Genomic DNA, 25,788 nt, shown 5'->3' with positions numbered 1-25,788 from the left:
TGTGCAAGGGGCCTTAGACTTCGGCTAGCAAGCCATCTGAACCAGGCACCTTCCCACATTGTGTTTGTTTCAGGGCCATTAAAATTTCTTACTCAGATAATGTTGAATTCAGTTTACCAGAGTCTGAGGGCGAAAGTTTGGGCATGGGATACTTCTGCAAAAACACCTTAAAATCTGACTGTGTGGGCTGTACCTTGGAAGAATAGACATCTATGAAAAATTCACTAAAAACTTGAATTATTTCTGGATTACTGCAATAGGGTATACCTTGGGGATCTGTAATGGCCTGAATATAGGTGGTCGTTTGTTGAGTTTTAGTAAACATAGCTAATAGGTGTCCTGTGTTCTCTCCCTCCTTGAAGTACTGTTGCTTTATAAAGCAAAAATGACCCCCCCCCCCCCCCCCTAAAAATCGTGACTTTAAGGGCAGGGAAGACATTAAAGACCTCAATATCATGATGTAGCACCCTCCTAGGTAGGTAGGTGCTAGGTAAACGTATTTAATGCTCCTTCTGCTTATCAGGGGAGCCTGATCTGTTAGGTGGCCTGTTACATGTCTCCAGGTGTGATTCACTGGGTCTGAGGTAGTGTCCCCACTGCATCCAATGAGGGCGCTTGTTGGACAGTGGAGGAACCCCAGCCAGTGACACATCAAGTTTTATGGCGGTCCCAGAGGGAAGCCACCACCACAATGCATCCTGGGATTGTCCATAAATACTGAGGGGACATGTGACAGGGCATCTTTGGCGGGAAGCAGAGTCCCAGGAGGAGGCTGATGGCTGTCTCTCCTCCTGCTGTGTGTAAGGAAGGTGGTCTTATTATATATATATATTATACTTTTATGCTAAGAAAATAATCTTAATATCCTGGAAAGGGTCGATTAGATACTCTGGCCTATTGGTTAAAACTGGTTAATAATTCCTTACCTCTATATAAACTTACCTTTTGAGCTTCGGAAAAAAACTAAAGTGTTACAAAAATTTGGGGTAGATGGATTTCTAACTCTCTCAATTTAGCCCCACAGGTTTAATGTCAATATTATAGTTATGATTACTGAACACCTTGTTATCGAGTATGCAACTTTTACTTCTTTTGTGTCCTTATGACTTCTATGTTAATAATATGAGACATGTGGGATGTTATGTTTAATTGTTCTTTATTGAGAGAAAACAGGGGGTTTAGTACACTGGATTTCTTTATACAAGTTTGTTTTTGTTTTTTTTGTTTTTTTTTTTTTTTTTAAATTCAAAAAATATATATATTTTTTAAAAAGACACTAGGTAGCCCAGCTGCTCTTCAGGATGCATTCAAACACCTTACATCTCGAGATCCAAGCCAGTTTTGGACTTCCGGACAATGGATGACAGAGCGCAAAGGAGGATCAGATGTGGGTATGTAATATACCAGCAGGTGCATTTTGGAAATAATGCTACAAACACATATAAATAAGTAGTTTAAAACTTTTCTATTTTAGCTCATGGCACAGAGACGATGGCCTATCCTAGACCAGATGGGACCTACACATTGCATGGCTACAAATGGTTTACATCAGCCACAGATTCTGATATGGCTTTGACTCTAGGAAGAGTGGTTGATGAACAAGGGCATATAATACAAGTATGTAGTATGTCACAGTCATAAAATATCTACCCCATGTTAAAGGGGAATTTGTTTTTAACCACTTCCGGACCACTCACCATGAATTTATGTTGCTAATTTGACGCTAAATACCAGGGTTATGGCAGCAGATAGCTGCCATAACACCTGTATTTTTTTTATACGGTGGGCAGTCTGCTTTAAAAATAAAGTGGTCCCAGCAGCGGATTCCCCACGGTATCACTTTTCTGGGTGTCGGGAGAGGTGCCTACCCCCTCCCGCCGCTTTCCAGTAATTTTCCCCGCTTACCGGAGCAATCGAGGATCCGATCCTCTGTGCTGATGGGCAAGAAGTTGAGTGAGGGAAAGATGGCCCCCACTCGACTCTATGCCCTTGGAGGACCGGAGCATCGTCAAACGTCACTTCCGCCCAACGGGCATTTTTTTAATGCTTTTAAGTGTGAATGTTAGGTCTTTTTGACCCCAGATCTCATATTAACTACATCCTTCCCAAACCTATTCTGGCACTTCACTCCTACTTGTAAAAATCGATGATATTTTTTTTTTTTTTTAGCAGAGACCCTATAGAGTAAAATGGTGTGTGTTGCAATTTTTTATTTCACACGGCATTTGCGCAGCTGTTTTTCAAACGTAATTTTTTTGGGAAAATAAACACATTCATGAATAAATAAATAAATAAATAAATTTAGCCCATTTTTTTTGTATAATGTGAAAGATGATGTTACACCAAGTAAATAGATACCTAACATATCACACTTTAAAATTGCGTCTGCCCGTGGAATGGTGGCAAATTACGGTGCCTAAAATTCTACATAGGCGACATTTTAACGCCTTTACAGGTTACTAGTTGAGAGTGGCACAGGAGGTATGATGCTAGAATTATTGCTCTCGCTCGAACGTACGCGACAATGCCTCGTGTGCGATCCCCGTTTACATATGCGTGCGGAAGTAACGTATGCGTTCGCATTTGCGCGTAAGCACAATAGGTTGGGGGCGCTTTCAATTTTTATTATTTATTTTATACAAAGATCATTTTTTTTTTTTTTACACTTTTTATTTACATTTTTCTTTTGTACAAACTTTATTGCTATCACAAGGGATGAAGAACATGCCTTGTGACCGTATGGGCCATGACAGGTCCTCTTTATGGAAATATTTGGGGCCCCCCATACAGCCGATTAGACTGAGATCCGTCTGATCGGCTGCTTCTCTGGTCGCTGGTGGCCAGATAAACATAGGGGCGGAACCGGAAGTGGCAGATACTCATCGCTCCCGGTTTCCAGGGTTACAGAGAGAGAGGAACAGCATCAGTTCCTCTCTCTGTAGCAGGCAGCCATCGCTGCTGGCCGCATCACTCCCGCCCTCTGCCACCAACAGAAGTAATCGAGTGACTAATTAGTAACTCAGATCGCTTCTGCATTGTAGAGTAGCGCCGGCTGCAAACAATGGTACAGGGATGATGCCTGTAGGTGCAGACATTATCCCAGTATAACCACTGAACTCCAAGGACGTCCTTGGGTGGAAAGTGGTTAAAGAGGACCTGTCTTGCTTATTTCTATTACAAGGGATTTTTACATTCCTTCTAATAGGAATAAAAATGATCCAAAAAAAAAAAAACATTTTTAAAGGGACAGTGTAAAAATAAAAACTAACATAAATAAGAAAAAAAAATTTAAAACATCCCACCCCTCAGAGCTTGCGCGCAGAAGCGAACGCATATGCAACTCACACCAACATATGTCAATAGGGTTCAAACCACACATGTGAGATATCCTCGCGATCGTTAGAGCGAGAGCAATAATTCTAGCACTGGACTTTGTCTGTAACTCTAAGCTGGTAACCTGTAGAAATTAATAAAATGTCACCTATGGAGATTTTTAAGTACAGTAGTTTTTTCCCCATTCCACGAGCGTGCGCAATTTTAAAGCATGACATGTTGGGTATCAATTTACTCTGCGTAACATTATCTTTCACACTATAGAAAAAAAATGGGGATAACTTTACTAGTTTCTAATTTTAAAATTTTAAAAATGTATTTTTTCCAAAAAAATTGCGTTTGTAAGACCACTGCGCAAATACGGAGTGAGGTAAAATATTGCAACAATCTCCATTTTATTCTCTAAGGTCTCTGCCAAAAAAAATATACGTATGTTTGGGGATTCTAAGTAATTTTCTAGCAAAAAATACAGATTTTTAACTTGTAAACAACATATGTCAGAAATGGGCATGGTCCTTAAGTGGTTGAACATGTTGTTGTTTTTTAAATAAGCATGAGAGAGATCTGCCTAATGTAAGTTATTTTATTAATGTGTGTTAAAAGCCATGTTCCTTTTAAATGGTTTGTAATCCTAAATGTACATGGTAAGCAGTTAATTGTGCTAATTTCATATACATTCTCTCGTGTAGTGCTGCACAGTGATTATGCCTTTCCGTTCCTATTTTTACAAGTGTACCGGACAGTGTCTGATTACAGGACACTCTCTAAAGACTCTGGTAGCCAGAGAGACCATTGGATCTTAATTTATGCTTTAGGAAGTTTTTTTTTTTTTCTTTTCTTTTCTTCTTAACTTTGGGCAAGAAAGAGGTACTTTTTTTTTTTTTTTCTGTAAAAAAAAAAAAAAAAAAAGTGATTTCAGAATGCTGATGATTGTACTGATTGGGTGCAGTGTGAATTTTAATAGGATTTATTTACAGTAAAAGCATATACTGTGTACATACTGGGTGCTTAGGGTGTTTAAACTTCTGTTTTGTGGTTTCTATAGGGCACTAAAGGACTGTCCCTTTTCTACCTGGAAGTGCGAGATGCAAAAGGTCAATTAAATGGAATTGAGGTTCAGAGGCTTAAAGATAAATTGGGCACCCGGCAGGTTCCAACAGCAGAACTGTTGTTGGATGGTGTAAAGGCTCTGAGGGTAAGAGGGTTCTGATGGTATAACATAACCCATTCAATATATTATGCAGGTCATGACAGAATCACAATCAGTGTAACAGATGAAATTGTAACATTCTCTTGTTTGCACAATATTTATTGTTCTGTAGTTTGTACATTGCCAACATTTTTGATATTGCTGTATGATCACAGTTTATTCATATGCAGTCTCTGCCCCACTAATACTTTTAGTATATAAGACAAATGGCTCAGATAAGCCATACCGTAATATTTCTGTCAACAACAAGAATAGTGCTTTCTTCAGACACATTTATAAATATGGATTAATGATTTTCTGATTTCCCTCTGATAAATTAGAATTAGCATATACCACTAGGGATGGACGAACATCGGCCGGGCCGGTTCGCGAACGTCAGCCGCTAATTTTCTCAAAAGTCCGCGAACCACAAGTTCGCGGCGGGCCCCATTGACTTTAATGGGAGGCGAACTTTAAAAACCTTTAGGTCATATTTTCAGCCACAAAAGACATACTAGCTGTGAAAAAATAGTCCCAGAACATGGACAATGTCATAACATTGCAATTGGAAAAGTTGCCCTAAATTTTCTTTTTTTTTGTTTTTTACAGCAAAAAATTATTATTTTTTTTTTTTTCATAAATCAGCCAGAACTAACAGCAGCCGGTAAATACATGTCTAATACATATAGAGTCCATTCACACATCTGTAAAATGGGTCCGCATCCATTCCACAATTTGGCGGAACCTTTACAGACCCATTGATTTTCAATTCCAGTCTGAAATATTAGGCATTCACAGTATAAAGAAGTAAGTGTCAGCCATTCCAGGCCCCAAAAATTAGCCCACATGCGTTTACCTGACAGCTACGAACGTAGTATTCTGTGGCTGAAGGTACATTAGGCATTCACAGGATACAGAAGTGTCGGCCAGTATAGGCCCCAAAAATTAGCCCACATGGGTTTAACTGACAGCTAAGAACGTAGTATTTGATGGCTGGAGGAACATTAGGCATTCACAGGATACAGAAGTAAGTGTCGGCCTGTATAGGCCCCAAAAATTAGCCCACATGGGTGTAACTGACAGCTAAGAACGTAGAATTTGATGTCTGGAGGTACATTAGGCATTCACAGGATACAGAAGTAAGAGTTGGCCTGTATAGGCCCCAAAAATTAGCCCACATGGGTTTACCTGACAGCTAAGAACATAGTATTTTGATGGCTGGAGGTACATTAGGCATTCACAGTATACAGAAGTAAGTGTCGGCCTGTATAGGCCCTAAAAATTAGCCCACATGGGTTTACCTGACAGCTAAGAACATAGTATTTGGTGGCTAGAGGTACATTAGGCATTCACAGAAAAAATAATTGTCGGCCCTGAAGGGCCCCAAAAATTTGCCATTCAATGGACATGAAATGCCTTTTATGCCGCTGTATGTAGCGAAGCCAAGGACCAGGAATTGCTGTGGGTGGATGACGGTCTGGCGGATATTTGTGGCCTGGCATGAGGAATTTCAATAAAACATGGTCTACTGGTCACATGTGTTGAATTCCTCAGAGATCCATGCCTCATTCATTTTTAAAAATGTGAGGTAGTCTACACTGTCATGAGCTAGGCGAGTGTGCTTATTGGTCACGATCCCCCCTGCTGTGCTGAACATCTTTTGGACAGGACACTGGACGGGGGGGCAAGCCAACATTTCCATTGCAAATTGTGCAAGCTCTGGCCAGAGGTCAAGCCTGCCCACCCAGTAGTCCAGGGGTTCATCACTCCTCAGAGCGTCCACATCAGCCGTTAACCCGATGTAGTCGGACACCTGTCAGTCTAGGCGTTCGTTGTTGCTGGATCCGGAGTACAGCTGTCGATGGTTCAGCTGGAAAAAGGATCTCATATCTGAAGTGACCAAGACATCTTCAAACCGCCCTCTTCTTGCAGGCGCTGTTGGATTGCTACCCGCAACTGTCTCTCTGTGACTGGAAATTCCTCTGCCAGCGCACGCAAAAGCAGAATGCAGCATTTCCCGCAGCAAGGCCTGGAAGCGCTGCATTCTGACCGCCCTCTGTGATTGTGGTAACATTTCCACCATTTTTTGTTTGTACCGGGGGTCTAAGTACATTGTCACCCAATACTGGTCCTTGGCCTTTATGCATTTTATACGGGGGTCCCCCTTAAAACACTGGAGCATGAAGGCCCCCATTCGCACTAAACTAGAAGCGGTGTAGTGGCCTGCTTCCAGCTCATCATCCAGGATAATGTCGTCCTCGTTCTCCTCCCCCCATCCACGGATAACACCAGGGATCCCAGAAAGGTTTAAAGCATGCTCTTCTTGCTCCTCCTCATCCCCCCAGCACCATCCTCCTATGACTCCTCTTCAGACTCCTGCTGTTGATTTGTCTCAGATGAAGTAGCACCCACTGGGAATTAATCCAACATTGCGACTTCCTCATCTTCCTGCTCCTGCTCCTCGATGGCTTGATCAATGACATGATGCAACGTACGCTCCAGAAAGAAGGCGTAAGGTATTATGGCGCCCTGGCCGTGACTGACCAGTTTGGTGATCTCATCGAATGGCCGCAGAAGTCTGCATTTGTCCCGCATGAGCAGCCACTGGCGAGGTGAAAAAAACAAGAGAGAAACTCACTGCTCAAGGTGGTATGAAAGCCTGATGAAATAAAACACCGGTGCATGCCCCGGCTCGCCTCCGTGGATAATCTGTAAAGAAAAGAAACGGCTGCACTCCAGATGAGGTCAAAAATCCAGATTTAATAACTGGACATCCCAGTGTGGCAAACAGTGGCAAGGTAGACGCGTTTCACACGCTACAATGTGTGCTTAATCATTATTAATGATTAAGTACACATTGTAGTGTGTGAAACGCGTCTACCTTGCCACTCTTTGCCACACTGGGATGTCCAGTCATTAAATCTGGATTTTGACCTCATCTGGAGTGCAGCCGTTTCTTTTCTTTACGGAGGTGAAAAAAACCCAAGCTCCCCAGAACCTGTCCTGCCGCAGAGTTCGTACAGGTAGTCATTAACTGCACGTTTCTGCTGGAGCAGCCTATCAAGCATATGCAACGTTGAGTTCCATCGCGTCGGGCAGTCACAAATAAGACGCCTGATGGGCAGGTTGTGTCGCCGCTGAATGTCAGCAAGGCGAGCTCATGCCTGTGTAAGATCTTCTGAAATGGCCCGAGATTTTCCTGGCCTGCCGCAAGACATCCTGGACCCCAGGGTATTTGGCAACGAATCGCTGCACTACCAAGTTCAGGACGTGTGCCATGCATGGCACGTGTGTTATTTTGCCCTGTTTCAGCGTGCTCAGCAGATTGGCACCGTTGTCGCACACCAATTTACCAACTGTCAAATTCAGCGGTGTCGGCCACTGATCTGCCTGTGAACGCAAAGCTGAAAGGAGTGCAGGACCAGTGTGGCTCTTGGCTTCCAGGCACAACAGACGCAGCACAGCAAGGCAACGTCTCACCTGGCATGTGGAATGGGTTCTGGGGATCTTAGGCGGCGCAGCGGAAAAGGAGGAGTCAGCCAAGGAGGAGAGGGAGGATGGAGGAGGAGGAGAAGAAGAGGCAGGCCTGCATGCAATCCGTGGCAGTACAACTAAATCTACACGGGTGCCACGGGTTACATGCTTGATGGCCGTCAGAAGGTTCACCCAGTGGGCAGTAAAAGTGATATACCTTCCCTGCCCGTGTTTGCTAGACCATGTGCTGTGGTCAGATGTATCTTGGCACCAACACTGTGTGCCAGAGATATATTCACTTGGCGCTGAACATGGCATACAGCTCTGGAATGCCCTTCTGCGAGAAATATTTCCTGCCTGGGACCTTCCATTGAGGTGTTCCAATGGCCACAAATTTAGGAAAGGCCTCCACCAGTTGATATGGCAGTAGTTGGCGGGCTATCAGTTGGGCAAGAGGGTTATCCGGTGTCTTCATTTTTTTTTACGCTCCAACATTTGGGCCACAGAAGCCTGCCTTTTTCCAGAACAACGTGACGACAGCATCATGGAAGGTGGAGGACAAATGTGAGGAGAAGGAGAAGAGGCTGGACGGTGAGAGCCTGGAGTGTGGCTTTGTGGGTTCTGACGGTGTTGCTCCCACTGGGCTCAGTGATGGGAGTTCAGGTGCCTTCTTAAGGCGGTTGTCCCTAAGTGAGTGTTGGGCTTACTGCGACTTATGCGTTGACTGCAAAGGCTGCAGATGGCAACACTGTTGTCAGCAACGGTCACATTAAAAAAAGCTCACACTGCGGAGCCATGTGCCGGCATCCTGGGAGCGCCAGATGTGACTGTACATGGTTGATGGCTCGCTCCTGATACATTTGCAGTCTGCTTTGTACCTCTTGTGCAATGCAAGTTCTGCCTGCCTCTCCTCCCTATCTGCCGGTCCGTCTCTCCCTCTGAACTCCCCTCCTCTTTCTCTCTTGTGGGCACCCACGTGACATCCATAGACATGTCATCATCCACGTCACCTTCCCCACCACTAACATTCGAGACCTTGGAGTAGGCAGCAACAGCGAGGACCAACCTCCTTGGGCTGATCTGGGTACTGTCGTCAGACTGCTGAGTGGCGGCTGTTGCTACCTCCTCTTCCTGATCCGATGCCAACAATGGCTGCTCATCGCAAATGTTTTGTGATGGGATCGGAAAATAATTCCAGTGACTCAAGCTGAGGGTATGTGGTGGTGGTGGTGGTGTTTGTGGTAGTGTCTTTGGGGGTGCACACAGCAGAGAGTGAAGAGGGTGCAGATAGAGAGAATGAGGAGGGTGCAGAAGAGGAAGGCTGAGTGAGCCACTCAACCAAGTCTGGTGCGTTCTTTGACGTAATTGCATGCGGCTTTTGAAACTTCACACTTTGGCTCCGGGCCTACTGCTCCTGCCCTACCCCTACCACCCTTGCGTAAGTGTCTGCCTCTTCCTCTGCCTGTCATGTTTTTTTAATTACCCTGTGACAAATGTTTTTTAATTACTCTGTGAAAAAAGTCTCTAGAGAATCGCAGTATATCTTCAATCTGTGGTATTGAGGGGGGGCACAGTTTTATCACACCAGTTCTACAAATAATTGGCCAGTAACTGTTGTCACTGTGTGTAGCACAGTTAACACGGCAAAAGTGGCCAAATTTTTGCAGGACTAAAATACACTCTTATAAAAGTATACTGTTAAATAACACCCCACTTCAATATGTGGTATTGGGGGGCCACTGGTCTATCACACCAGTTGTTCAAAAAATTGGCCAGGGAGTTTGGCACTGTGTGTATCAGACTTAACTCAGCAAAAGAAGCAATATTGTTGCAGGACACAAATGCACTTGTAAAAGTATACTCAGATAACACCCCACTTCAATATGTGGTATTGGGGGGCCACTGGCCACCAGTTGTTCAAAAAATTGGCCAGGGAGTTTGGCACTGTTTGTAGTATTGCTGCAGCAACGCTCAGTCACCACACCTGTACCAATGCTGCACAGTGCACAATAATACTACTAATCCACTATAATATGCTTTCTACAAAGTATATTATACCGTGGATTACCCCCCTATATAGTGCACTGCACAGCAATACCAAAAAAATTGCAGCCCTTTAAATGACTTTTGTGGACATTAACAGAGCGATTTGTGTCACTGCTGCCGATCTCTAACTGCCCCTAAAGCACCGATTGGATACCTGTCCCTAACCTGAAAAGATACTGTAGTAGACGTATACCAAAATACCAGCCCTGAAAAGGACTTTTGTGGATCTTAACAGAGCTATTTGTGTTTTGCAATCTCTCCCTAATGAGCACAGCCAACCTCTCCCTACGCTGACAAAAAGAAGAATGTGAAATGGCCGACAGCTCAGGTCTATTTATAGGGTAGGGGGCATGTCCATGTGCTGAAACGTTTCAATTGGCTGTCCCGTTCCACCTGACGGCTGTGTCATGGGTCAAATTTCTCTCCAATGTAAACTAATATTGCCGCCGCGAACAACGATATGTGTTCGCAAATTTGGCGGGTAGCGAACAAGCAAAATTTGCCGCGAACCACAAGGCCATCTTTATATACCATGTCACTCAGAAACTAAAGTATTTATAGTATATTTTGGATGCTGATGGAAAACAGGGATTCTAAGTATTAAGCAAATATTAAGTTCATTTGGCTATAATTAAAAGGGACAGGTAAGCCTTTTTTCTCTTACATCATAAGGCCACTGTAATATACAGTACATTAGTGCCTCTGTCACTAGCAGGCAAAGAAATGATCAGTCAGAGAAACTTGCCTAATGCTCCACTCACAGCTTTATCTAAACTCAAATCCTGCAAAGTGGTAATAACTGTGCCTTCTGTAATCCACCTATGTACTGGTATGATTCCACAGTCCAACCGGGAAAAGTATCATGGTTATTAGTGCATTTTATTTTAAATTTAGGGTAAACATTCAAAAAGTGATATTCTTACAAATAAATATATCTTTTTAATATACTGTATTTTACAAAAACAAATTAATTACTGGGTGGCTCCATGATAATCAGATTGCAAAGCATGCTGGGCTTTTAACCACTTAAGCCCTGGAAGATTTTACCCCCTTCCTGACCAGGGGGTATTTTGCGATTCGGCACTGCGTGACTTTAACGGACAATTGCGCGGTCGTGCGACGCTGTACCTAAACGAATTTGACGTCCTTTTTTTCCCACAAACAGAGCTTTCTTTTGGTGGTATTTGATCACCTGTGCAATTTTTTTGATCATGCGCTATAAACAAAAAAAGAGCGTCAATTTTGCAAAAATAACAATATTTTTCACATTTTTTATATGAAATTCCCCCCAAAAAAATGTAAAAATCAAAATTTTTTTACATTTTCGGCCAATTTGTTATATGCTACATATGTTTGGTAAAAAAAAAACGCAAAAAGCGTATTTTGGTTTGCGCAAAAGTTATCGCGTTTACTAACAAAGGGAAAGATTTTTGTTGTTGTTTTTTTAATGCGTAATGGCGGCGATCTGCGATTTTTTTTTTTTTTTTTTTTTTTTTTTTTTTGCGGTACTGCAACATTGTGGCGGACAGATCGGACCCTTGACTGACATTTTTGACACTTTTGGGGTTACCAGTGACATTTCTACAGTAATCAGTGCTATACATATGCACTGTTACTGTAAAATTACACTGGCAGTGAAGGGGTTAACTTTATTTGAGAGGGAGGGGGTGGTGTGTGTCCCTAGGGGCGTGATTCTAACTGTGGTTGGCTGTGGCTTGAGGTGTAGGAACAATGATCAACGGTCCTATATAGTAGAAACGTATGATCATTGTTTCTACACAGGGAAGAATGACAGGCGGCTTGTTTACACTAGCCGCCTGCCTTTCTCCCTCTTCACCGACGATTGCCGAGTGACCGGCGGACATCGGGTCCGCCGGTCACACGCGCGGGGGGGTCCGTGACCGCGCGGGAGCAAGCCTCCGGCGGCGCGCGCTTGCTCCCCAGAGCCTCACAGGCTAGTGACGTAGACCTACGTCGCTCTGCCTGTGAGGGGCTGACTGCCGCAGTAAATATACTGTGCGCAGTCGGAAAGTGGTTAAATGAGAAATCTCCGCAATGCTTGTTCATAACTAAAGCTGGATACACATGTACCATAAGTCGTCCAGTTCAGCAGGAACCAACCGACTTTAGATATGTGTATACTCTTCTCAGCAGAAGCCAGTTCTTCAGAATTCTTCAAGCATTTAATTAGTGCATGTAGCCAATGGCTGATGGCGCTGATCAGTGATCTCTGGTCCCCTGCCTGAATATAATAGCACAGCAGGAAAGATCCCTGCATCAACATAGTTTGCATTGATGCCAGGATCTGTCAGTTCCTATTTGTTCAAATCGCTGGTTGAACGAAAAAAAAAAAAAAAAACGTGTTTGCATACCTAGCTTAACTCATCAGGATGGATCTCATCGAGATCTGTCTCTGGGAAACAAGTGAAAGCGAGTTATTCAGCTGTTTGTGTAGTTTGATCCTTCTGATCTAGTGTGAGAAGTAACACCAGTCAGAGCTCTATTATTTATGGAAAAAAAACCTTTATTTGAAGAGTAGAGAATGTAACAGAACAAGGTTTTAGGACCTGTTTAGCTGTTAATATATCAGTTATTATGTCCTATACTTAGAGGATTTTTGTTTTGCAACATCAGATTTCTCCTGAAGGCCGTGGTGTGGCTTCAATTTCCAGTATGCTGAGCATCACTCGGATTCATAACACCATTTTTGCAGCAGCTTTAATGAGAAGGTATTAATCCATAGCATTCAGTATATCTATAAACTGGCTGTATCTGTAAATTAATTTTAAACAAATTCTTTAAATTCAGAGTAATCAACTTGGCACGAGAATATGCATCAAAGCGTTTTGTGTTTGGCAGTCTGATAAAGGACCATCCACTTCATATTCAGACTATGGCACGGATGGAGGTGAGTGGCATTGAATGTTGTACATGCAATAACATTTTGCATATTAAAGGGGCATATCATGGGGTACGAAGCTAGAAACACCAATTCCATTATAACACATTCTTATAGTATAGAGTTGCAATAATAGGTTTGTGAAGCAGTTGCTATTATTTTGTATAGAAACTACTAAAATTTGGAGGGGTGCCAGGACTGCTGAATGATGTGACTAGACTGGATTAAAGGTAAGTACATAGGTCTTATTTTATACATGGAATAGGTAAGAAGTAGGAGGAAAGGGGAGGAAACATGATTGGTCACAGTGATCACATAGTACCAGGGCCAATCACAGCGGCCCAGTACCCCATTTGGTAGCTGTAACCATCCACAGTGGTAAACAAAGGTTTAATGAATGAAAACTATAAACAGTGTTATTATTTGCTTTTACAGTCATCACTGTAATCAGCACTCAAAGTGTTAAAAAAAAATCTGCTCAGAGTAGTACAGTATCACTATGGTTACACTGCACTACTCTGGTGACCATATGGGAAATAAAAGTATACATTTTTTTGTACATAATGTCACCAGAGCAAGTGCAGTGTCACTATGGAAACCTTTTACCACTGTGGCAGTGATCATGTACGATGGCTGGCTTCTCTGATATTATTGTATATCAGTGCCGCCAGCCATTATCTCTGATCGCTACCACAGAAATACAATGTCACCAGACCAGTGCGGTCAGTAACAATCCCTAATCACTGCCACACCAGTAAGTGTCCCTAATCACCACTGCCCCCTCACATTGTCCCTAATCACTGTTGCACCATTCATATTGTCCCTGATCACCTCCACACCAGTTATAGTATCCCTGATCACTGCCACACCAGTTACAGTGTCCTTAATCACTGCCACACCAGTCATATTGTCATTGATCTTTGCCACACATCGTATTCACCCTGGTCTGTTTATTGACCTTGCTTCTGCCTACTGCCTGGACCGAACCTTTGCCTGTTTGTTGACCTGGTCTCTGCCTTCGGCCTGAACTGAACTATCTGCACATTCCTCTGACTACATTCCTGCGAGACACCAAGCCAGTGTGCATGGCATTTCTGGGGGCAATCAATAACCAGTAGGCTGAGCTTGCTTGGCTTATAGGAACTGGGACTGCTATAGATGGCACTGCACTATATTCCCTGACCACTTGAGGTGACTATTACAGTACATTAGTTTTTACACAATTGGTTGATTTGTGTGATACACAAGATATAGTGTCCAGCACCTAATCAGCCCAGACAGGGGAAAAATCTCACTCGTGTGGTATTGCCACACTCGGGATGAGTAGCAGAATGTGTTTTGGGTTGTAATTCTCAGTATGCCCATGCTGCATATGAGAAATATCTTTATCAATTTCCACCTTTTGTGTAAAAAAAATTGAATTTAATTTTTTTCCATATTTTCCAAAAATTTGTGGCAATAAAACAGTCTTCAAAAGACTCACCATGCCTCTTAAAAAAAATACCTTTGATGAGTGTTTATTCTCCAAAATCTGGTAATTTTGTGGGCGTTTTCACTGTCCTGGTGCTCCAGGGCCTCCAGAAACCTGATAGCTAGTAAGGAAATTAGATGAGTAATTTATGCCCCTAGAATGCCTGAAGGTGCTTCCTTGGATTTTGGGCCCCTTTGTGTAGCTAGGCTGTGAAAAAATCTCACATATGATATCCCCATACTCGGGAGAAGAAGCATATTGGGTTTTGGGGTGTAATTCTAAGTAAGCCTATGATGTGTGTTAGAAATTTTTTTTTACTTAACAACCTTGTGTGAAAAATAAATAAAATACAATTTTCTTTGTATTTTCATTCCTGCTTTTTCCAGAAACTTGTTTAGCGAAAAATGAAATTTTCAAAAGACTCACTATGTCTTCCAGAAAATACATTGGGAAGCAAGTAGATAAAAACTACTCCTAAAATTTGAAGGAGTGCCGGGACTGCTAAATCACGTGACTGGACCAGATTAAAAAAAGACAACACAAATGACGTTTACACTGATGTTTTTTATACAGGGTGCACAAGATAGGTAAAAGGAAACTGGAGAGAACATTTTAAGAATTAGTAGAGTAAGGCTGGACATAAATTATGCAATTTTCTTTTGTTTAGGGAAAGGAAATCGCTCAATCCCTCCCACTGTGCTATTGTATTCTGACAGCGGGAGGTTTCACTGCACGCATCGGCAGTGATCGCACAAAAAACCCAAGAGGCTGGTTGTACTGAAGTAGATTGATAGATTCACTTTGGCTGAACCAGCTTGCTCAAAGATGGATCAAAATTCAGACGATACCTGCTAAATTTTCATCTTTCTATGGCCGGCTTTAGCCTGTACTAATATTTTAACTGGTTTTTACACTGCAGATTTAAACTTTAAAAAACTGTGAAATAAAAACAACTTTTAGAAACTTTAAAATTAAACTATGAAAACAATATCTCAGAATTAGTGCTTTACTGTTTTTGGTTTGACGTATTTTAAAACTGCATTTTTTATCTCTGCTAACCACTTCTGGCCCAGGTAGGTTTTACCCCTTAATGACCAGGCCATTTTTTGCGATACAGGACTGCCTTACTTTAACTGACAATTGCGTGGTCGTGCAACGCTGTACACAAATAAAATCAATGCCGTTTTTTTCCCCCCACAAATAGAGCTTTCTTTTGGTGGTATTTGATCACCTCTGCGGTTTTTATTTTTTGCGCTATATACAAGACAAGAGTGACAATTCTGAAAAAAAAAACATATTTTTTACTTTTTGCTAAAATACACAAGCAATAAAAAAAAATCTATTTTTTTTCATCAATTTAGGCCAATATGTTTTCTGTCACATATTTTTGGTAAAAAAAAAAAAAAAAATCCCAATAAGTGTATATTGATTGATTTGCGCAAAAGTTATCGCGTCTACAAACCTTTTACTAGTAATGGAGATCAGCGATTTTTAGCAGGACTGCAGACAGATCGGACACCTGACTGACACTTTTGAGGGGAACGGTGACATTACTACAGTAATCGGTGCTAAAAATAGCACGGTTACTGTGTTAATGACACTGGCAGGGAAGGGGTTAACACCAGGGGTGATCAAAGGTTTAAATGTGTGCCTAGGGGATGCTTTCTAACTGTGTGGGGGATTTACTTACTAGATGAACATGGAGATCTGTGATCCTAAATAGCAGGAACACAGGATCCCTGTGTTCATCTGTGACAGAATGACGGTCTGCCTTGTTTACATAGTTCAAAAGTTGTGGCATTGCCTCAGCACTTACCCTGTGTCTAATGACCCACCTTGTTAGTAGATCATCTGGGTAGTGCTATTTGGAACACAAATTTCTTGCTTTCCACTAGTTTTACTGTGGAACAGGTTAATGCCTTGTTAATGCATTGGGAAAGCACCCTACGCTGCTGCTCCTGCATGCAAGAGTCACATGGATCTCTGATCCTCATTCCATTTCTATGTCCTGACTTCAGTGACTTGGTCACCTCCTGCCATCTGACTCCACAACTGTTTCCAGTGGTTTGGTTTGTAAGTACCTGAGGCCTTGTCTTGTATTATAAGCTTCAATGTCTTCCTCCTTGGGATGCAACATGTCTGATAGACTTCTACTCCATGACTGCGGTGCTGCTTGCAGCAGGCCTTCTCTTGCTGCTGATGTATGCAGCCTGTAATTTTGCTTGAGTCTTTGTAATCTTCTGAGTCCTTTCTAGTTCTGTCAGGCAAGACTGCTTCCTCAGTGTTATGCACTGCAGTCATAAAGGATTTGAGGTGGCAAATAGCAGAATTGATTGTGGAGGAGTGAGAGCAAGCTTTTGGTCTCTGTGGTCAGAGTCAGCAGATTGCAGATTCCTTATCTGATCTGCCCATGGCTTTAGTGGCCTCTGAGCCATCATCTGCTGCGACTCTTGTTTCACTAGTCCTGAATCTGAGGAATCAGTCTTCTGCCATCAAAAGTTCAGCTCTTACTGATGTGTCACACACCACTTTAAAACCAGAGGATCACCCTGTTGTCTCTACCAACCACCACGATCTTCCCAGTGCACCTTTACCTGTTTGGGAAGGGCTTTATTAAAAAACAGTTGTCTACCCCCTCTGCAGATCCAGCAGTATCCCTCATTGTTTGTAAAGTCACATTGTGACTTTACTGGTATCCCCTCTGGATTATGCAGGCAATAACACTAGTGTGTATTTTTCTTAAATGAAAAGGCTAAATATCTTTTCTGCCGCTGTGTGGTCAAGTGATCCCATTCTGCTCTTCCTCCCTGATCTATGGAGAGCAGCGGGAGGGACTGAGATTCCCCTGTGACGTCAGCCAGCAGAGGGAAGTCACATGACTGCACAGCGGCTGTGTGGGAAAAGGTATTTAGCCTTTTTCATTTAAAAAAAAACACACGCTATAGTTAATGCCTGCATAATCCAGAGGGGATGCAAATATTTTTGAATAGTGGCAGGAGAGGCGGGGAGGAGAGCCACTCCCACGCTGACAGGTGAGGGAGGGGGAAGAGGGGAGAGACTCGCAGCAGAGAATGGGATGATAGATGCACGTAAACTGACCACGGTATCATGGTTCAGCAGCCATGATTACTGTGATGTAATAGATAGGGTGGCACAGGAACAGGCAGGATCAACCAGGTATATTATAACACAGGAGTGGCAAATTACACAGCACAAGCACTGTGCAATAGATCATGCCTTAAAGGAACAGGATATTTTTTCCTCTTTTGTCCATTAACTGATTCAGCTCCTGATTCTTCTTAACCGTTTGGTTATACTGCCCCCTAGAAGTAGGACATTAGGCAGGAAAAAACTTAACTACGCCCATGGGCAGTCCTAGGACGTTACTATACACCCACTCTCAGCTATAGGCACTTTTTTTCTGCCTAGTCAGGGGTAAGGACCTAGTTCCTTGATGGGATCTCTGGTCCTGGCTTTTTTTTTTCTTTTTAAATTAAATTTTTTCCTATCTTTTGGTATTTTGTTCCTGTGAGAATCTACAATCAATTGCCGGACTGGGCGACAGACTGGATAATCTAGATTTAGTGAGTCCACCCAGTCTGACCACTCTAGGTCGGCCACGACATAGCCCCACTGGATGGGGGCTGGCCTGCGAGTTAAAGGGCTTTGCTGCCTACTACTCGGAAACTACGTGAGGCGGCCCCTGTGAGCGTGGCTGCAGCCACTGCCTCCTGTTTGGGCATACGCCCTCCCCTCTGCAACCCCTGGGTGGTCCGCTCCACTGGGGCTCGCGTCCAAGCGGCTGGGCGCCCACAAAATCTTAGGCTGTGGCTTGCGGCCTCCTAGGCCATGTGGCCCCAGTGCATTTAGCTGAAGCCCCTACTCTTCCTATGGGCATATGCTGGGCTGGGATCCGTGCACTTGCGGCTGGGCCTCCACAAATATTTAGGCCGCGGCTTGCGGCCTGCTAGGCCATTTGGTCAGATTGGCGCCTCCCTTGGAAGGGGTGGGGCTGTGGGGGCGCTTCATTTTTAATGACAGCCTTGCCGCCATTATTGTGTGGGGCACCTGCCCCTTTTAGTGCTGCGGGACCATCAGGGTACCCTGCCTGCTTGTCCGGCGGGCGGCCCCCTTTTTAAGGGGGCTATTTCCCATTTTTCCCTTTATGGAGGGCTAACCCCCTTTTTTTTTGCGGGGTCCAGTAGGGGGGTCCATTCGTGGGCCTGTGGTCTGCGTCCCCCTTTGCGGTATCGCAGTTGGCAGCCTCCCCTGATTATGTTTTCCGGGAGAGCTTAGTATATGGTGACCCCACTGGGTCTGCGTCCACGTACCCTGAGTGCTCAGATAGTGAGATGATTCCTCTGCTCCTCTAGCCGCACACGAAAAGGCGCTGGTGGATGCACGGATTGTGTCAGTGCGTGAAACTTTAAAACTGGAGGATGCAGCTGATGCTGCGTCTGAGGCTCCAGTTCCTTTTGGCACCCACAGGCCCTCCAAAGTAGCGAGGGTGCACCCCTTTCCCGCTTACTTTGACAACATTGTCACAAAACAGTAGGGTTGTCCAAAACGCACTCTTGTGGTGTCTAGCATTTTGCTATGCGGTATCCTTATGAGGATTCCCTGCTTAAAAATTGGACGGTCCCACCTGTAGTGGACTTGCCGGTTTCCAGGTTAAATATAGTTACCTTAATTCCGTTTGAGGAGTCCCAGGTCTTTAAAGACCCGGCTGATAGGAGGACGGAGGCTCTGTCCCGCCATGTGCTCACTGTGCCTGGTTCGACACTTAGGCCGGTATTTACTATTGCCCTGGTGTCGCAAACTCTGACCAAGTGGGCTAAACTTTTTTATGCCGGGACCTGGAGGGGAAACCGCTTCCCCCTGCCTTTGCACAGGTGGCAGATCATTTGGTCCAGGGGCTTCAGTTTATATGTAATGCCTCTTTGGATGCGGCTCCTTTGGTTTCTAGGCTGTCTGTATCAGCAGTTGGCCTTTAGCGTATTATATGGCTGAAATTCTGGTCTGTGGACCAGACTTCTAAGAAGGCCTTCTCTGATCTCCCCTTTGTAGGGGATCGCCTGTTTGGAGCTTCCTTGGATGACATCACAGGGGGGAAGATTACTCTCCTTCCGCAGGCTACCAAGGGTATGGAGCCCCATCATAGACGTGGGCCATTCTTCTCAGGTCATAAGAGCCCTTTTCGTCCCTCAGGGTCTCAAGCCTAGGAATCAATCAAAGCCCTTCAGGGCCTCCATCAGAGGTTCCGAGAGGACCTGGTCTTGCAAGCCACGAGCGGGCTCTTCCAGACCTGCTGACAAGGCTTCCTCTGCATGAAGGGGCGCCCTCACCCGTATCTGGGGTGGGAGACGTTTTCGCTGGTTTCCAGATACGTAGACCTCCCTGGTACAGGACAATTGGGTCCACAAAAATATTTGGTCTGGCTACAAGTTTCAGTCTTATCCTCCAGAAAGATTCTTCCCTTCCCACCTGCACTTGTCCCCAGATTGCTTACGGTGTCTCTTTGGGACAGTGCAAGACTTGTTACTTCAAGGGGTGATTGTCCCGGTTCCGACTTCGGAATGTTTTTGGGATTTTACTCAATCCTCTTTACAGTTCCCAGGAAGGAAGGCAAGGTACATCCAATTTTGGAACTCAAGGCGCTAATCTGCTTTGCGCGGGTACAGAAGTTGGGAGTCTATTCGCACGCTAGCGGTGTCCCTACCTCTGTTTTTTTTCTCACTTCTATCGACCTCAAGGACCCCTACCTGCACATTCTAATATGTGCCAGTCACCAACACTTCCTCCGTTTTGCTCTTGGCGGGGTAGCATTATCTGTTTGTGGCGTTGACCTTTGGTCTCCCCACCACTCCTCGGGTCTTCAAAAAAGTGTTGGCCTCGGTGCTGGCATTGTTTGAGTCAGCGAGGGATCGCTGTACTGGGGTACCTGGATGATCATCTTCTGCGACTGAAGTCTCCAACTGCTCTGATGGACAACTGGAGATTGCTCTGCAAACTCAGAGGGAGTTTGGTTGGTTTCTGAACCTTCAGAAGTCTGCTTTGGTTCTGTCCATAAAAACTGGACTATCTGACTCTGGATTCGGCCTCAGTTTCTTTCTCTGGAAAAACTCCAGAAATTGCAGGAGGCAATTCGGTTTCTGTTGTTTAGCAGACGGTCTTCCCTCCGGGCTTGCGTGCTGGTGCTGGGCCTGATGGTGTCCACCCTCGAGGCGGTCTGTTTGCACAGTTCCACACAAGCTCTCTGCTAACGAGATTCTGGTGAAATGGGACACGGATCGACGGTCTCTAGAGGTTGTTTTGTTCTCTGGCACTTCAACAGGGAAAATCCTTTCTCCCCCCTGTACTAGACGATTGTCACCACAGATGCCAGCCTGTCCGGGTGGGGAGGCGTCCTCAGCACAGATGCCAATTAATGTTCTAGGACTCTGAGTGATCAGCCTTTGTCTGGCTCATTGGACAGTTCATCTTCATGGGCGTTCGGTACAAATTAATTTGCACAATACCACGGCCATGGTCAATCACCTAGGGGGCACAAGTAGTGTCCTGGCGGCTCGGTAAGTAGCCGGAATTCTAAGGAGGGATGGCTGATTCGTTCCAGCCCTCTCAAATTTCTGCCACGAACTCCTGTGCAGGATCAAAGCAGAAGGGATTCCGTCCAGACTGACGTCGTTGGTCTTGGTACCCTGATGCTCCTTAGGGACTTCCTCTCAGGGAGGATCTGCCCTGTCCCAAGGACCGATCTTCCATCCTGCTTTAAGGTCGCTGGCTTTGACGGCTTGGCTGTTGAATGCCAGGTGCTGAAGGATGGAGGTTTGTCTGAGTCGGTGATTCATACGCTGTTGAAAGCTAGGAAATCTACTTCTAGGAAGATCTACCATCGTAGATGGAAGACGTACATTATGTGGTGTGAGTCTCTTGGGGTTCATCCTCACTCCTTCTAGGTGGATCAGATCTTAACCTTCCTTCAACGGGGGTTGAACAAAAATTGGCCTGAGTACCATCAAGGGCCAGGTATCGGCTTTGGCAGTCTTTTTCCAACGACCTTTGGCCTCACACACCCTGGTGCGTACCTTTCTTCAGGGTGTCCGACATTTGGTACTTCAGTGCAGGCTCCATTGCCGCCCTGGAATCTTAATGTGGTGCTTTCAGCTCTAAAGTAGCCTCCCATTGAAAATATTCGGGAGGTTTCCAAGCTTGCACTGCCACGAAAGGTGGTCATTTTTTTTGGTGGCTATCACCTCTGCGCGCAGCCTTATCCTGTCTTTCGCCTTATTGGTAATTCACAAGGATAAGATGGTGCTTTGCCCCTGTCCTTCCTAAGGTGGTCTCTGACGGTCATTTGAATGAAGACATTGTGTTGCCTTCCTTTTGTCCTAGGCTAAACATCCAAAGGAAATTGCCTTGGATGTGGTCCAGGCAATTAGGGTGTACCCTGGCAGCTACGGAGTCTTTTAGGAAGTCAGACTCTCTATTTGTGCTCACGAACGGACCTCACAAAGGGTTGTCCGCTTCTTCTACAACCGTTTCCAGATGGATCAGACAGACGGTGGTTCAGGCCTGTTGCATCAGTGGTCAGGTTCCTCCCCCTGTCAAGGAGCACTGTGCTAGGGCGCTTTGTGTCTCCTGAACTTTCCGTCATCAAGCGTCAGTGACACAGGTTGGCAAGGCGGCCACCTGGTCATCGGTGCACACTTTTACAAAATTTTTATAAAGTGGATGTGTTGGCATCTGTGGATGCTTCTTTTGGCCACAAGGTTTTGCTGGCTGGCTGCTGTTTAGAGGACCTGGTCCTCTTTAAGGATGTATTGTTTTTTCAGGTGAGCTCCAGTTGTTTATGGTTGCGCTCCATGTTATCTGGTTGGCTATGGTTAGCCTTGGGAATTTTTTTCTGCTTTTTTTCCACCCCTCATGTTTAAAACTGCTTTGAGACGTCCCAATGGTTAAGAAGAATCAGGAGCTGTGTCCGTCAATGAATGAAAGAGAAAATGGGGTTTTTGACTTACTGTAAAATCCATTTCTCTGATGTTCATTGACGGACACAGCACCCACCCCTCTGTGGAGTTGGCTTTCTTCTGATACTGCTTGTAACAAAACTGAGTGCCTATAGCTGAGAGTGGGTGTATACTCCCTGGGACTGCACATAGGCGAAGTCAAGCTTTTTCCTGCATAGTGTCCTACTCCTGTAGGGGGCAGTATAACCCAATGGTTTGAGAAGAGTCAGGAGCTGTGTCCGTTAAACATCAGAGAAATGGATTTTACTGTAAGTCAAAAATCCCATTTTTTTATTTGAGGTTTAGCTTTGATCTGTCAAACACTCACTGGTCAAAGGCTATTAGAAAATATCTGATCACTATAGTACTTGAAACCTTTGTCACAGAGTGCTTAAAAATCATGCCTGCAGCCTTGGGCTACAGTGTGGATGAGTTTAAGGTCTGCTGTCTCATTTCCCATATGAATCTCCTGTGAGCAAATATGAGGAAGCTAAACTGTTGAGCTGCAAAGCTTGCATCTGAGAAACCCTTAGTCTGCATGGCCTTTGAGGGACTTCCCTAAATGCCACAGGTGTACTTCTCTTTCACAGCCAATGAAGTTTTCTAAATGTAACTTCTCCCAAACTTTCAGACATTTCTTTAGCATGAGGGTGTGTCCCCACCTACCAAAGTAGGGAGGACATATGTTAGCGGCTACATACTACAGTTACTATCCCAGTTCCCTGCCAGATTTGTCACCTCCAACTTGCTTGTGTCATGGCACAGATTAGCAGATCTCCATGCAGCCCTATCAGGTCTTCTGGAACAGGATATCATTACCCCAGTACCTGTGGCAGAACTGTTTCAGGCATTTTACTCCAACCTGTTCACAGTCCCAAGCCAAAATGGGGCATCCACCCCCTTCTCCCAAAAAAAAACTGCTGAAATTAAGGACCCTATTCAAACCCAGATCTTCAAAGGCTGTCATAAATGAATCTACATTTTCTTTGAAGAAACCTATTCTTATTTCCACCCTTTCTACTTTATAAATGCGACCAACACAAAGAATCACAGGCCATCTGTTATGCTCAAACAATGTTTCTATATACTAATGTTAGCCATTAAAGATTCATTTCCCAGACACAATAGGTCTTCCTGGGGTGTCTTTGACATTCTTTGAACCTTGGGCAGTGCATATAATACTGGTCTTCTTGTAAACGTAACTTTCAAAAAATCAGCCATTTTGCCTATCAATAATCCTACCCATAAGAGCTCCCTCAATCATTTCAAATAATTCCCTCTGGTATAGACTAGCCATTACATTGGAGAGTTTCTTATACCAGCTAGTATTGTCTAATGTTCACATCACATCTATTAGATGGTACTATTCTGAAGTTATTATCACCACATTACTCTCCCTTATTGGGCTGGATTGAGAACAATTTCCTCAATACAACTCAAGCCAGAAATTTTCTAAATAGTTTTTTTCCCATGATGCCTAAAGCTAGGAAGTCTATAAGTCTAAAGCTTATGTTTTACATAAGTTCTCTCATCGTATGTGAAAGTTATACTTCACTTGGTAAGGTGGCTTTTCTTGTTGCCATCAACTCTGCAAGGCGAGTATCTGAGCTGGGGCCCTTATTCTGTAACAAACCTTTTCTGATTTTGCACAAGGACAAGGTGCGGTTGATGCCCAGAACTTTCATCTGAAGATCCTTTGGCCTTCTATCTTAACCAGGATATTTTTCTTCCATCCCTGTGTTTGGCTTTAGATCATCAGAAAATGGTTTCCCTCCTTTGGATGTAGTTCAGGCTGCTTCCTTGAGAAAGACTTAATCTCTCATTGTCATTCTTGATGGTCCCTGTAAGGGCCAACTAACTTCTTATTCCACCATTTACTGGTGTCTCAGGCAGACTACTATTCAAATTTATATTCTCAAGGATCAGGTGCCGCCCTTTCCTGTCAAGGCACATTCTTATAAATCTGTGAGTGCTTCTTGGGCTCTTCGACATAAGGCTATTGTATTTGTTTTGCAAGGTTTTCTGTTTAAATCTTCAGGTCTCATCTGACAGGCCAGCTTTTGGCATATGTTGGCTTATTGAGCTACAGGTAGTCCAAAGTTTTGGGTTTTTTGTGGGCCTTTTAGCATCTTTGGACATTCTGACAGTTATGACTTTCTGTGTCCCTCAATGGGTGAGAAAGAAATTAGGATTTTTGTACTGTAAAATCCTTTTCTTGAGGTCTATTAGGCACACTGGCCACACTCCTGTATTTATGCATGCTTGGAAGCAGGAGGGATTATCTTAGCCTACATTTATTTTGTTTGACAATGTCCAGTGTATAATTCAACAGTAAAACTTTTAGGTGTCTCTTTTAAAAAAAAAAGGATTTTACAGTGAGTAAAGGGTGTGTGAGGCCAAAGGTCGTTGGAAAAAGACCGCCAAAGCAGAGTATAGATAGTCTATAACGGTAAATTAGAATGGTGTACTTGTTTCTTCTAGGTAGAGGCACGTGGTGCATTTCTTCTGTTAATGGAAGTTGCACGCTTGTTAGGATTGGAAGAAACAAACATGGCAACAGAGCAGGACCAACATCTCCTCCGTCTGCTGACTCCCATTGCCAAACTATACACTGGGAAACAGGTATATGAATAGGCAATCAGTTATCATTACATAATTTGGGACATGCATATCTTCTCATGCATACATATTTACACTCTAGGCTCTTGCTGTAGTATCAGAGGGACTTGAATGCTTTGGCGGACAGGGCTACATGGAGGACACTGGTTTACCAGCTATGCTAAGAGATACACAGGTAAGCAGTTTCTAGAGAGATAAAATAATACAAAATCCAAAAATGACATGTTTATTTTTTTCTCATACACCATAACAGGTGCTTACGATCTGGGAAGGGACAACTAACATCCTATCATTAGATGTTCTTCGTTCAGTAATCAAGAGTCAGGGGCAGGTACTTGGTGCCTTCTTCTCAGCCGTTCAGGTAAGCTATATCACAAGCATGCAGCTGCAGGTTGATCCGAAATCTACCTATTATGGATGTATTGTTACTGTATTGCATGCAAAAACAAGTTGATCATTTTGTTTTTAGTTCATTCCAAAGGAAAATAAATATTATATGGACCTATCTCTAGCTAGTTTTACCCTACGTTCCCACCTATGCGCTAATTTGTGCGTTTTTTAGGGGTTTTTTTTAGAAAACCACTACAGTCCATTTAACATGGTGTCCTATGGTTAACATTCCATTTTTTAGCTGGTGCGTTTTTGGAAAGGGTTGGGGGGCTTTCCTTTCACAGCGGATTGCGTTTTGCGTGTAATGAAGGTAATGGGGTCACACCAGAAATGTAAATGTTGTGTTTTTGATGTGTTTTTA

At 43.9% G+C, this 25,788-nt stretch overlaps 1 protein-coding gene across 1 annotated transcript in view; it reads left to right on the top strand.

Annotated features, from left to right (window-relative positions):
- Positions 1-25,788, top strand: part of LOC309555041 (acyl-CoA dehydrogenase family member 11-like) — a 180,624-nt gene that overhangs the window by 128,566 nt on the left and 26,270 nt on the right. Inside the window, exons 5-12 of the mRNA XM_082256857.1 lie at positions 1,274-1,391; positions 1,475-1,617; positions 4,379-4,528; positions 12,677-12,771; positions 12,851-12,950; positions 24,900-25,040; positions 25,120-25,212; positions 25,291-25,398. Coding sequence (XP_082112983.1) covers positions 1,274-1,391; positions 1,475-1,617; positions 4,379-4,528; positions 12,677-12,771; positions 12,851-12,950; positions 24,900-25,040; positions 25,120-25,212; positions 25,291-25,398 — 948 coding nt within the window. The remainder of the gene's footprint in view (positions 1-1,273; positions 1,392-1,474; positions 1,618-4,378; positions 4,529-12,676; positions 12,772-12,850; positions 12,951-24,899; positions 25,041-25,119; positions 25,213-25,290; positions 25,399-25,788) is intronic.

Source organism: Pelophylax lessonae (assembly GCF_965119305.1).
Source record: "Pelophylax lessonae genome assembly, chromosome: 1".
In the NCBI taxonomy this organism is placed as follows: Eukaryota; Metazoa; Chordata; class Amphibia; order Anura; family Ranidae; genus Pelophylax; species Pelophylax lessonae.
The sequence above is the reverse complement of the archived record's forward strand: the minus strand, read 5'-3'. Positions and strand labels throughout refer to the sequence as shown.